At 34.5% G+C, this 13,081-nt stretch overlaps 1 protein-coding gene across 1 annotated transcript in view; it reads left to right on the forward strand.

The window, feature by feature from the left end:
* FSD1L (fibronectin type III and SPRY domain containing 1-like) overlaps positions 1-9,457 on the forward strand; it is a 61,093-nt gene extending 51,636 nt beyond the window's left edge. Inside the window, exons 14-15 of the mRNA XM_010843616.1 lie at positions 3,505-3,593; positions 5,883-9,457. Of these exons, the coding sequence (XP_010841918.1) occupies positions 3,505-3,593; positions 5,883-6,005 (212 nt within the window). The 3' untranslated portion in view covers positions 6,006-9,457. The remainder of the gene's footprint in view (positions 1-3,504; positions 3,594-5,882) is intronic.
* The last annotated feature ends 3,624 nt before the right edge of the window (positions 9,458-13,081 follow it).

Raw genomic sequence — 13,081 nt, forward strand, 5'->3', positions numbered from 1 at the left:
TTCTTTGCTATTTGTAACTCAAATGAAGAACACTGTAATTGTCCTTAAGTTTCATCTTAATAGATTTTGCCAATCTTCCCTCCTCTTAAGATCATCTAAAAATTAACTTGGTGTTTATCTTTAAGCTTTTTGAGTTAGGTATTTGATAAGTGTCTTGTCTGCCGTCATCTAAATATAAAACTTTTGTAGATGAAGTAGGGAACAAAATTAATTTCCTAAATGCCTCACTCCAAGTTGATACTTAAAGCTAATAAAACCAAGTTTTATGATTTTAAGTAATGTTATGTCCAAAGAGTTCCATGAAGTATCAACCTAGTTATTCAAAAGGAAAAAAAATTGACTTTAGATTGATTTATTTTTTGTGATGACATGTCAGTTTTGCTGCATTTTAAAAAATTTACTTAGACTCATAAATAATTTTCCTCAGGATAAATAGTAAATTTATTGGCATATCAATACATTCTTTCTTTTTAAACTACCAAGATAGCATTTGCTTATCTTCTTTTGTCTCTTTTCCCATACTTTGATTCCTTAAAGATAAGTATAATTAAAGATACTTAAATATTAAGTATAATTAAAGATTCCTTAAGGATAGTGAGAAGTATAATTGTTAACCTAAAGCATAGGGTATAGAAATAAATTGTAATGTAGGATAGGATCAAATTCTGAGGGCCTTGAAAAATAATAACAAGCTAGTCTTTTTTTACTAGTTGAAGGGGGACTTCTGTTTATTTTAGAAAACTGTAGCTATATGATGGTAATATAGTTTTAGACATATTAGAGAATAAATGGTTAAAGGTGGAACAGGTTGCAAAATACTGAGAGAGGAAGACTTTTCAAGGTGGTCTTCAAGTAACATAGACAGGACCATGTCTGTTTTGTTAAGTATTATGTCCTTATTGCTTGGCAAGTGCTTTATATCAGTTCAGTTCAGTTCAGTTGCTCAGTCGTGTCTGATTCTTTGCGACCCCATAGACTGCAGCATACCAGGCGTCCCTGTCCATCACCAATTCCTGAAGCTTACTCAAATTCATGTCCATCAAGTCGGTGATGCCATCCAACCATCTCATCCTCTGTCATCCCCTTCTCCTCCCACCTTCAATCTTCCCTAGCATCAGGGTCTTTTCAAATGAGTTGATTCTTTGCGTCAGGTGGCCAAAGTATTGGAGTTTCAGCTTCAGTGTCAGTCCTTCCAATAAATATTCAGGACTGATTTCCTTTAGGATTGACTGGTTAGATCTCCCTGCAGTCCAAGGGACTCTCTTTTGAACACCACAGTTCAAAAGCATCAATTCTTTGGCACTCAGCTTTCTTTATAGTCCAACTCTCACATCCATACATGACTACTGGAAAAACCATCTCTTTGACTAGATGGACCTTTGTTGGCAAAGTAATGTCTCTGCTTTTTAATATGCTGTCTAGGTTGGTCATAACTTTTTTTCAAGGAGTAAGTGTCTTTTAATTTTATGGCTGCAGTCACCATCTGCAGTGATTTTGGAACGCCCAAAAATAAAGTCTGCCACTGTTTCCCCATCTATTTGCCATGAAATTATGGGACCAGATGCCATGATCTTAGTTTTCTGGATGTTGAGTTTTAAGCCAACTTTTTCACTCTCCTCTTTCACTCTCATTAAGAGGCTCTTTAGTTCTTCTTCGCTTTCTTCCATAAAGATGGTGTCATCTGCATATCTGAGGTTATTGATATTTCTCCCAGCAGTCTTGACTCCAGCTTGTGCTTCTTCCAGCGCAGCGTTTTTCATGATGTACTCTGCATATAAGTTAAGTAAGCAGGGTTACAGTATACAGACCAGACGTACTCCTTTTCCTATTTGGAACCAGTCTGTTGTTCCATGTCCAGTTCTAACTGTTGCTTCCTGATCTGCATACAGATTTCTCAAGAGGCAGGTCAGGTGGTCTGATATTCCCATCTCTTTCAGAATTTTCCATAGTTTGTTGCGATCCACACAGTCAAAGGCTTTAGATAGTCAATAAAGCAGAAATAGATGTTTTTCTGGAACTCTCTTGCTTTTTCGATGATCCAGTGTATGTTGGCAATTTGATCTCTGGTTCCTCTGCCTTTTCTTTACCAGCTGAGCCACAAGGAGGGTATTCTCTGCCTTTTCTAAATCCAGCTTGAACATCTGGAAGTTCACAGTTCACATACTGTTGAAGCCTGGTTGGAGAATTTTGAGCATTACTAGCATGTAAGATGAGTGTAATTGTTTGGTAGTTTTAACATTCTTTCGCCTTGCCTTTCTTTACATAGTAAACCCTTAATAAGTACTGGTTGAGTAATTAGTGGTGAGAGAGGCCTGAGCAGTGGGGAATCAAGAAAAATGGATTTGATGGGACTTGACTAGGACTTGACTACTAAATTCATAGGACTTGACTACTAAAAATATGGATTGGAAGAAGAGACAGAGAAGAACTGAAGATGACTCAGGTTCCATCCAGTGTGATCAGAAGTATGATCATACCATCAACACGGTAGAGAGCATAGAGCATCCCGGGGAAAGATGAGATACCAGCAGGACAGCCACGTGGCATTACTTAGCTGAAGCTAAATATTATGGCATCACAGAACGGCCACTGAATATTGCACAGAGCCGTTAAGTGTTATTGCTCTTCTGTACACTAACTTTGTGACCACATATAGGTTGCTTGGTATTTTGAAGTAGTTTATATAAACAGTAGACATAATGTTAGTTTCTTTTCTAGTAGACATAATGTTAGTTCTTTTCTTCTTTGTTTAGTGGCTGCTGATTTATTATGGGAATCTTGTAGAGAGAAAAGATCCTGGACAAGCATCTACATTTAGAATAGAAGGAAAAGAAACAGAAGATATCTTCAGGATTAAGAAACAAACCAAGAAAATAGTCATGAGAGAAAAGTTTGAAGAAATGATAACAGTTGCAAGTGTGTCATCAGGTTGGACAGTTAGGTGGTCAGAAGGACAGTGATTTAGTTACATGATCATTGTTGAAAGACAGACTGTCAGGAGACCTTAAAAAAGAACTAAAACTGAAGCAGTGATAATTATACCATGATTTTAGAGACTAGGGTATGAGTATGGCTTTAAGTAATTAGAGGACAAAGTCTAATAGAGTAAACCTTAAATGGTGATAGGATTGAGTGGAAAGGCTGGTTATAGTTAAAAAAAAAAAGGTGGGGCAGGGGAGAAATAACCGTGGTTTTTACTGGGCTAAGGGAACCATTTGTTAAATAATGGTAAAAAAGAGAAGTCTATAGTTGAATAATTGGATAGTGCCAGATTATGAAAGCACTATGGAGATCTTAAAAACCAGGGAAAGAAAAGTGGTTTGGGGCTTTTTCTTAAACATATTTACTACCGATTTTCAAGTGAGAATTCCTAAGTCCAGTCCTCAAAGTGACAAATATTCATTTGGTTATTACTTTTATGCATGATTATATGTTAGACTTAATTAGATGTTAAATTTTTTTTTTCCAGTAATAAATGTGACTTTTTTTTCTCCTTCCCTCTAGGTCAGCTTTCTTTCTATGATGCAAACTCAAAACAGTTGTTGTATTCCTTTAAGGCAAAATTTACTCAGCCAGTACTACCTGGTTTCATGGTTAGTACCTAATTTATATATGGTTTGGCAACTTTAAGGAGAATATCTATGCTATCTATTTGGGGAAACACAATATCTTATTTTTTTCTTATATTCCTCTTCCTTTCCCTAGTCTACCTCTCCTACGTCTGTGATTGTATGTTTTTGGTATATTTTACTGAAGTAAGTGTTAAGACCTAGAAGTCTGCAAATCACAAGCATGTAGTTTGATCAGTGTTTTCATAGGACTGCACTCATTTTTGTAATCAGCATCTTGGTCAGGAAGTGGAACATTGTACCCATTTCCAGCCTCTAATGGCCCTCCTCCAAAGTGATTACTGTCTTGAGTTTTAATACCATAAATTCATTTGCCTCCTTTTCAACTTTGTATAAATGGAATCGTACAATATCTTTTGGGCTCAACATACATTTGTGAGATTTATGCATGTTTTTCCACGGTGTGCTAGTTCACATAGTTCTATATGTATATGTATAGTTTTTCATTGTATGACTATATCAGGATTTATTTACACATTCTAATTTAGTTGACTACTTGAGTGCTTTCCCACTGGAGACATTTACAAATAGAACTTCTATAAATATTCTTGTTAATGTCATGCTTTGCCCAGCTCAAGGTCACAGAGATATTTTCTTTTGTTTTTTTCTTGTAACTTTATAATTAAAAAGTTTTACATTTAGGTCTTGGATCCATTTTGAGTTAATTTTTATATGTGATACAGAGTATAGTTTAAGATCTGTTTTTTTGCACATGGATATCCACGTGTTCCAGTGCCACTTTCTGAAAAAGACTAACCTTTCTCCACTGATGTGCTCTTCCACTTTTGTGCCAGATATTTTGAGTAAATATTTCTGTAAATCACTTAATTTTCAGTTAAATAATATGATAGTTTCATAATCAGAGTAGCTTTTGTATTTCTAAAATTTATTTTTTATTGAAATACAGTTGATTTACAATGTTGTATTAATTTCTTCTGTACAACACAGTGACTCAGGTGTACACACATAAATTTTTTTTTTTCCTTGACTAAGCTGTTTGCAGGCTCTTAGTTCCCTGACCAGGGGTTGCATCTGGGCTCTGGCAGTGAAAGCGCTGAGTCCTAACCACTGGATCACCAGGGAATTCCTCTTTACACTCTTTTTTATATTCTTTTCCATTACGGTTATCCCAGGATATTGGATATAGTTCCTGTCTATACTGTAGGATCTTGTTGTTTATCTATTCTCTATGTAATAGTTTGCATCTGTTAACCCCAGACTCCCAGTCTACCCTTCCCTAACCACATCCCCCTTGGCAGCCATGAGTCTGTTCTCTGTATCTGTGACTCTGCTTCTGTCTCATAGATAGGTTCATTTGTACCGTATTTTCTTGTATTTTAAGAACAATGTACTGAACCTTAAAGTTTAAAAATTTTGGAATGTTAATTATATAGCCATGCATTTCACAGTCTGCAAATTCTTTGTAACTATACTATGGTTACTGAGTAAATATTGAATACTTAGGATATAGTTGAAGGTGGGAATACATAAAAAATTTCTAGAATCTCCCTTGCTTAAAGCTTGTCTGCTATATACATGGCAGTTGATGATAGTTTAAATGATTCATATTTTCACATTTTAATTCTCTTGACTCTATTCCATATCAGTTATCATTTACTTTACTGAATGATAGCTGCTTTGTTCAACACAAGTGAAGCAGTTTTATCTTTCATAAACTCATTCACATTTATGATAATAGAATATGGCAAGTGTATTTGGATATTGCCATTTGTGTTTTTCTCAGATTATCTTAGAGAATTATAAAAGGGTTCTTATTGTTAATAAGTTAGGGAAGAAGCCAATGGGATTACTCTGTTAACAGAGGGGTGTTAGATTCCTATAGTTTCAGGCCACAACCCATTATCAAAATCCAAGGCCGCAATTGGGATGAGAAAGATGAGTCTTTGTGTACTTCTCTTGGTTGTGAACTTTAGTATCAGTAATGATAGTATCTTTTTGGCTAAATTAATCCAATTTAGTCTCTAAATTTCTACAGCCCTTATTTCCCTCTCGTGTGTAGCTCTAGTGAGTTCTGCTGTCATAAGATTTCCTTTGGCCAGTATGGTTCTAAAAGACCCTTGAGTTAGCTTTTCTACTCCCCCTCAGTTCACATACGAAGGTTTTCAGTTTGAAATTGGATGATGTTCACTTGTGGTCACTTATTTTTGCCTTTCAGATGGAAAAGTGTCAGGATCCTTTAAGTTTTCACTTGGTTTGGAGTCTGACTGCAGCTGTGTTTCTGTCCTTTCTTAGGTTTGGTGTGGTGGACTTTCTTTGAGTACTGGGATGCAGGTTCCAAGTGCTGTGAGGACTCTTCAGAAAAATGAAAATGGAATGACTGGCTCCACCAGCAGCTTAAACAATATTACTCAGTGATGCCTACTCAGAATTTGTTTATCTTCCCCCACTCCTTTTTGATTGGGTGGCCTTTTCCGTGCAGTTACTAATCGCAGCAGTTTACAAGTGGTGGAAGTCAGGTTTGCTACCTTCTGCTCTAAGGTCTGGAGTCTGTTCGCATCAGGCATCTAGTAGGAAGCATTCACAGGAGCCTGCTGTGGGGCATCAGAGAAGCAAGCAGACGTCTAGCAAGAAACTGATGTTCTGAAGAGTAAATGAGAAAAAAAGGCAGTGTTAAGTAGTTACATAGAAACTCATTTTTGTGTTTCTTGGATTACTTTGACTATTCTAAAATGTTTAGTTACGTATGGTAGCCCTAGGACCTGAGGGAAAAGCATTTAAATCGTCTTTCCCCTATACGTTCCCTTTTTTTTAATGTCATCACTACCTATTATTTAATTCTTACACTGAAGCTTTAAAACTGTACAGTCTTCCATGGTTTTCTAAAAACTGAAAAAAATTGGGCATGCTAGAAAGGTTTTCTTACAGTAGTTTATTTTTCCCCTTTTATAAATAAGTTGAGGTTTGCTAAATTGTTATCTTTTGTTTTTCAACTAGATTGTATATTATTTTCTTCTTTCCAAATATTGTGATATTTCTCTCATGGTTTATAACTCAAAATAGAGAGTGGACAGGAAGTGTTTCTAGATACAATAGCTTTAAATTGCCCAAATTTCAGTTTTTTACCTGCTGCAAAGAGATATTCTTTATACGTTACCTTGTTTAATTAGACCTCTTTCCATTATTTTGAATGATGAGTAAGACTTTTTTAAAGCTTTATATTTTCTGGTTTTTTTGTCTAGTTTAATAGAAACTTTAATAGTTTTGGTAAAATTCCCACTTGAATTTGGTGTAATAACTGGTAGTAATTATGCTTATTTTTTAACATTTTTAGTAAGGTGAAAGATCATTAAAGCTATGTAGAAAGTAGAAAAAGCTACCTATTCAAGTTTTATCTATAAAGAAAAGGTTATAAAGGGAGGTGCCTAAAACTATTCTTTACTGAAGTCATCTATATCTGCTTTTTAGTAAGATGGAATGGTTAAAAACAAGAGTTTTGAAAAAACTATGTATCTCTGACTTATTTGGCACACAAATTTTTCAGACATACCTATTCAGAGGTTATTTTTCTCTTTTTGCTACTTCATTTGCTTTCTAAAGGATCATAATTCTTCAAAAAAAATCAACATAGAGTGATCTTTACTATACATAGGGAAGATGTGTTAAACCATGAGTAACACCCATGATTATTGAGCAAAGCGTTTATATTTTTAAAGTTGATTAAAATTTGTAACAAGTTCTTTGAGCCAAATTGAAAGTTGTCATTACAGTATTTAGGAATTCCTTGAGCATTTTCAAGAGGTCTGGGTTTGTATATTCCTTAATTTTCGAAGCTGTTACTTTCTCCTGTTGACTTTCTTCCATTCATATTTTAAGTATATTGTCTTACGATACCTTTCTCCCTAGAAGTGACCATTGCTGTGTACATTTGAGTTACTGTCTATAGAAAGACTTGTGGGATAGGAACAGCTCAGTTTCTCTTAAAGTTTATTGCTTACTGATGAGATGTTTTGTTCTTTGTAAAACAAATCTAATGAGGAATTTTATTCAAACTGGGTATTCATTTTTCCAGAGGAGAGTCATATCTATACCGTTGTCTGATAACATATTTTAAAAACCAGAAGGCAGTTTAGAGTATGATATTGTCAGTAGATATTGTTTTGATTCTCCAAATAAATATAATTTTGATTTTTGTTTTTCCTAGAGATTTTGAAAGAAATTTTTGGATGTCCTGTTCTCTGCAGCAGGGTTATTGCAGGACCTAAGGAAACAGGAAGTTATAATTCTCTTTCATAGAGTTAAACCTGAAAGCAGTAAGTTAGTGGTGGAGCTGCTTTATGGGAACAGTCATGTATATTTTAACAAAAATGACACTGAAAAAGCCAGAAGTTCTTGTATAAAAATTTTTACTATTATGTCTGTATAATTATATCCTGTTTTTAATTTTAAGTGCCTTCTTCCTCTTAAGCTTGCTCTCACTCCATGCCCCATGCATTGTCAACTGATATTTAAACCAGAGACCATTACGTAATACTGGTGAGGAGTTCTATTGCAGGGGCATGAGGAAAGGAAAATACTAGTCAGGGGCTGGAGGAGTGCATATGATTCTTGTGTGTGCTCATCCCATCATTTGAAACCCTTCGTATAAAACATTGTAGTATCATTTGGAAAAATTCATTTGAAGTAATACTTTTATACTTCAAAATAAGAATCTGGGGTTTCCCTCTTACTATGCTTCTTCTTAAAGGTCCCCCCCCCCTTCCCAGAAATACAAAAAAAAAAAAATGTGTGGGCTTTTAGCTTAATTCATTTAAGTTTATTTGTGTTAAGTTAAACTGAGGAAGTTTGTCATTCTCATTTTCAAACTAGAAAATAATCAACTGTAGTGCCTATTTACATAGTCTTAAATTAAGGTAACTGTTAACTTGACACAATATATAACATTCTCATTAACATTGGAATTAAAAAATATTGAGATTTTTTCCTCAATTGAAGACATGGAAAGTTGGTATACTCTTTAAAATTTTTTTTTTTTTAATCTTTGTTTTGACAGGTCAAACATGATTGCTTTCTACAAAAGAAATGCATGAGAGGTTGATGGTAGTGGATATACCACAAGTGTAAAAAATTATGTTTTATAAAAATATACACTTAGTATTGCCTTTCTCTTTTAGCAGTTGAATCTCAAACCAGTTGTAGTAAACTGGATAAAAAATGAAGGAGTTGCCTTAAGCACTTTAGAAAAAAGAATTTTTTTACATTTCATTTTGACTCTTTGGACTGACTGTCACATACATCTTTAACTTTTCGTAAATATGTACATACCAAATATTTACTAAGTGCACATAGAAATTTAATATACAGTAATTCTTTGAATGTTCCAGGTGTAGGTAGACAATTTGAAAGTATTAAAGGTGTGCCTGTCTGTACAGGGGTTTAACTGATGGAATCTGTACTATTTTGACAAACCATGAACTGCTGCTGTACAGCTGGACTTCACCTAATTTGTTCTGCAATCATTTTCCCCCGTATTGTCATCTGAAGAGACATACTGGCTTGGTTTTATTTGCTCACTTAAGAAATTAAAGTATGTGCAGTATTATGTATAATTTGAATTTTTGTGCTGATCTTCAGTGATATAAAGAAGAAAATGATTTAGTTAGGCTAAGATACTCTTATTTCATGACTTACCCAAAATGATTAATTTTCCTACATATACTTTAAATCACATAAAATTATTGAGTTACTTAGTGTCTTTTGGAAACATATGGGGAAAATTAGAAAAGGATATATATGAAAATCTGCACCCCACTCCAGGACTCTTGCCTGGAAAATCCCATGGATGGAGGAGCCTGGAAGGCTGCAGTCCATGGGGTCGCTAAGGGACAGACACGACTGAGCAACTTCACTTTCACTTTTCACTTTCATGCATTGGAGAAGGAAATGGCAACCCACTCCAGTGTTATTGCCTGGAGAATCCCAGGGACGGGGGAGCCTGATGGGCCGCCGTCTATAGGGTCGCACAGAGTCAGACACGACTGAAGTGACTTAGCAGATATATGAAAAATGATTATTTCAAAGTATTCATTTTAGAAGGGACAGTGTAGACTTCCATAAAATACGTGAATCTAAGCTAAACAGACTAAGGACTGTATTTAAAAATCATCATGATAATTCTTTTGGAGAAAACTCCATATTTGTAAGATCATTATTCATTTAATGGTTAATTCGTGTAACAAATATTTAAGTCTGGGATGGCAGTCATACTTGCTATTCAGATTTCCTAACTTTGTGAAGTTTGATTTTCTGTGTATACAGTACTTTTGCTGCTTTTGAAAGGTATGACAAAGTTTGCATCTTAAAAACAATGTTTTTGCTAATCAAGTCAGAAATTTTAAAAAGTAAATGTTAAGAGTTTATAAAAAATTATAACTAACTGCATGTAAAATGGTTCACCTATATGTAGTCATGTAAGATGTTTCTGAAAAAGTTTCTTCCCTTGATTTTATTTTTACACTGAATATATTATTTTAGGGAAGTAAATGGTCAGCATAAATTTACTCGGCATCCAAATAACCATAAAGTTATTTGTTATTTTAAATTTATATTTCTTAACACCAGTGCTGGAGCATTTATAAGTGATCATGAATTTTCCTTAATCATTGCAGAAAGATTACCTCGTAGTCAGTATAGTTTTAGTTTTGTGTGTATCTTACAGTATTCATATTATGCAAATACTTGTGATCCTAATGTCACATATGATAGCTTTGTTACCTGGAATATTTGATTAATGTAAATAAGCTTTTTGAGTAATTTGGAGGTTAACTGGATCACACATGGTATATGTTTTTGTTGAAAATATATTGTTGGGTATGCCATATAAAGGTTAGTATTGACTTATAAAATAAATATCAGAGATCACCATAGTACTTTTCTCCTACTCACATTCAAGTTAAAACAGTATTTGTTATTTCCGAGTCAGTATAAGGTACTGACTTTTGATTTGTAATCATTTGAGCTGTGTTAGTTTAAATTGGTATATTTTCTTAACGGTACCCAATCAATATAAGTTGGTTCCTGGGGATGAACATGCAGAGGATTTCACAGTCTGTAGCACAGCCCGTAGGTGAATGTGTTTGCTTTGCCTTGGAGCTACTTAAGTTTATTGTAAGTGATTGGTAAAAGATATTTTTGTTAGTGTTAGAACTTTTTGGAGAGCTTAAGGGTTATGAGAATGCTTTTTTTTTTTTAACATTTCCAAAATCTCTAAGATACCAAAGCATTGCATCTAATTTACCTTTTAGGGGAGACTCTTTAAAATCAAATTTATAACTAATTCATACAATAAGATACATAATAGCTAAAGTTTTGAAATGATTTGTATTAAAAACCACTAGTCTTTAAATTTTATAGATATAACAAAAATATTTTGGCTTAATCTCTCTTAAAGTATTTAAAATTAATCACCTTAGCTCTACCATATACTATATCTGTGATCTCTACATCATCACTTACCATCTTTGGGCTTCCACTGCCTTACATAAAGGCAATGTAACTTGCCTTTACAACAGTGTAACTTGTTCAGCCTACCTCACAGGGCTGTTGTGAGGAATAAAATCAAATGGAGTATATGAAATAGATTCAACCACAGTAAAATGCTATGTAAATGTGAAGTATTACTTTTAGTTAATAATGGACTTAAGTGTTTGGATACCTCTAGATGCCATTTACTTTGATAAAGCATGTGCTTAAAGTGGTATCACCAGGACATGAAACCTGAATTTTTTTTAAAAGCCTGATTAAAATATCCTTTAACATTTTTAGTTTATGCATGACTTGTGGCCTTTTTGTATTTTATCATCAAGGTGTACTCTATATCAAGACTTCTAGAATTGTAAAATTTCTCCCATAGCATTAACGTGTGTCAGAGTAGAATAGTAGCATAAATAAATGATTTAAGCTGTGTTTCCATCCAGGCATTTGCACTTTCATGACTGCCCAATGCCACATGGAAAGACTGAATTTGGCCTAAATAATTCTTTGCAAAATACCAGCTTTGGAATGGTTCAACAGTTTGTTCTCATTGGATAGATGATATAAGGTGTACGTGACCATTTAAAACATTTGATAACTTTTGTTGCGTTATCGTTTTTAAAAACACAATGACACATTTCAAAACTCTGTTAACCTGGATATCATTTATTATCTCTCCTAACACAACTTGTTTTGCTTTAAACTGAATTAAGTGGCTTACAAATTATCTTGATCCACATATTATTTGGTTTTTCTATCATCTGGACATGATTTTGCTATGCAGTTCTGATAATAAAAACTCTAATTCCTCAGGTTTAACATTTAAGTTAAAGATGAACATTAATGAACTACTTACAATGTACGCAGTGCTGAAAACTAGTGTTTTATAATAAGCATTTTGCCTCATTTTTTTGGAAACAAGACAAAGCTTTTAAAATGGTTTCTGAAATTTCAAAATAGAGTATTCAAGATAGAGTACCTTGTATGTTGAAATAATTGTATGTTCTGTATAGAATAACCAAATTCTTAAAAAAGCACCTGGAATATCTCATCTAAAAATTAAACTTTTTTTTCTTGCTTTCTTTTGCTTCAGTTCTTGCATTTTATCCACTCTTATTAAGTATCTACAGTGTGCTGTTGAGCATGAGAGATAAAATAGCCATTAGGAATTTTGCTTCCAAAGGTTTTTTTTATTTTAGAGCAGTGCTATTCAACGCAGTTGTTTGCGATGACGGAACGTTCTGTAACCTGGGCTGTCCAACACAGTAAGCCACTAGCCACAGCCAGCTGTTGAGCACTTTCAATGTGTATAGCTAGTTCAACTAGGGAACTAAAATTTTCATTGTAACTTAAATGTAAAGAGCCACATCTTGCTAGTATTAATAGCTGCTGCTTGTACAGTGCAGCTATAGATGCTGTGAGTAACTATATAAACCAGGAACTTGGTTTCTGTCTTTGGAAGTTGTCACATCTTGGATTACATTTTGGTAGCTAAGACAGAATCAGAAGCTAAGATTTTTTAAATTTATATTCTAACTTGAAACCAGTTTGGGAGATAAAAGAAAACCAGTCAACGACCAAACAAGGCTGGAGTTCTTGTAACTACGATCATTTGTACCAAGAGAAGAATGAAGACATGATAGTTTTGAGTCACAGAGGGAAGAGTGTGACAAAGACACTGAGAAACAAATACCTTCATACAGAAGGTGGAGTGTGAATGGGTTCAGCATTTCTGGTGAACAGGTAATACCAAGGTATTCAGTTCAGTCACTCAGTCGTGTCCAACTCTTTGTGACCCCATGAATCGCAGCACACCAGGCCTCCCTGTCCATCACCAACTCCCGGCGTTCATCCAGACTCAGTGCATCGAGTTGCTGATGCCATCCAGCCATCTCATCCTCTGTCGTCCCCTTCTCCTGCCCCCAATCCATCCCAGCATCAGGGTCTTTTTCAATGGGTCA

Source organism: Bison bison, unplaced genomic scaffold (genome assembly GCF_000754665.1).
Source record: "Bison bison bison isolate TAMUID 2011002044 unplaced genomic scaffold, Bison_UMD1.0 scf7180017864183, whole genome shotgun sequence".
NCBI lineage: Eukaryota > Metazoa > Chordata > Mammalia > Artiodactyla > Bovidae > Bison > Bison bison.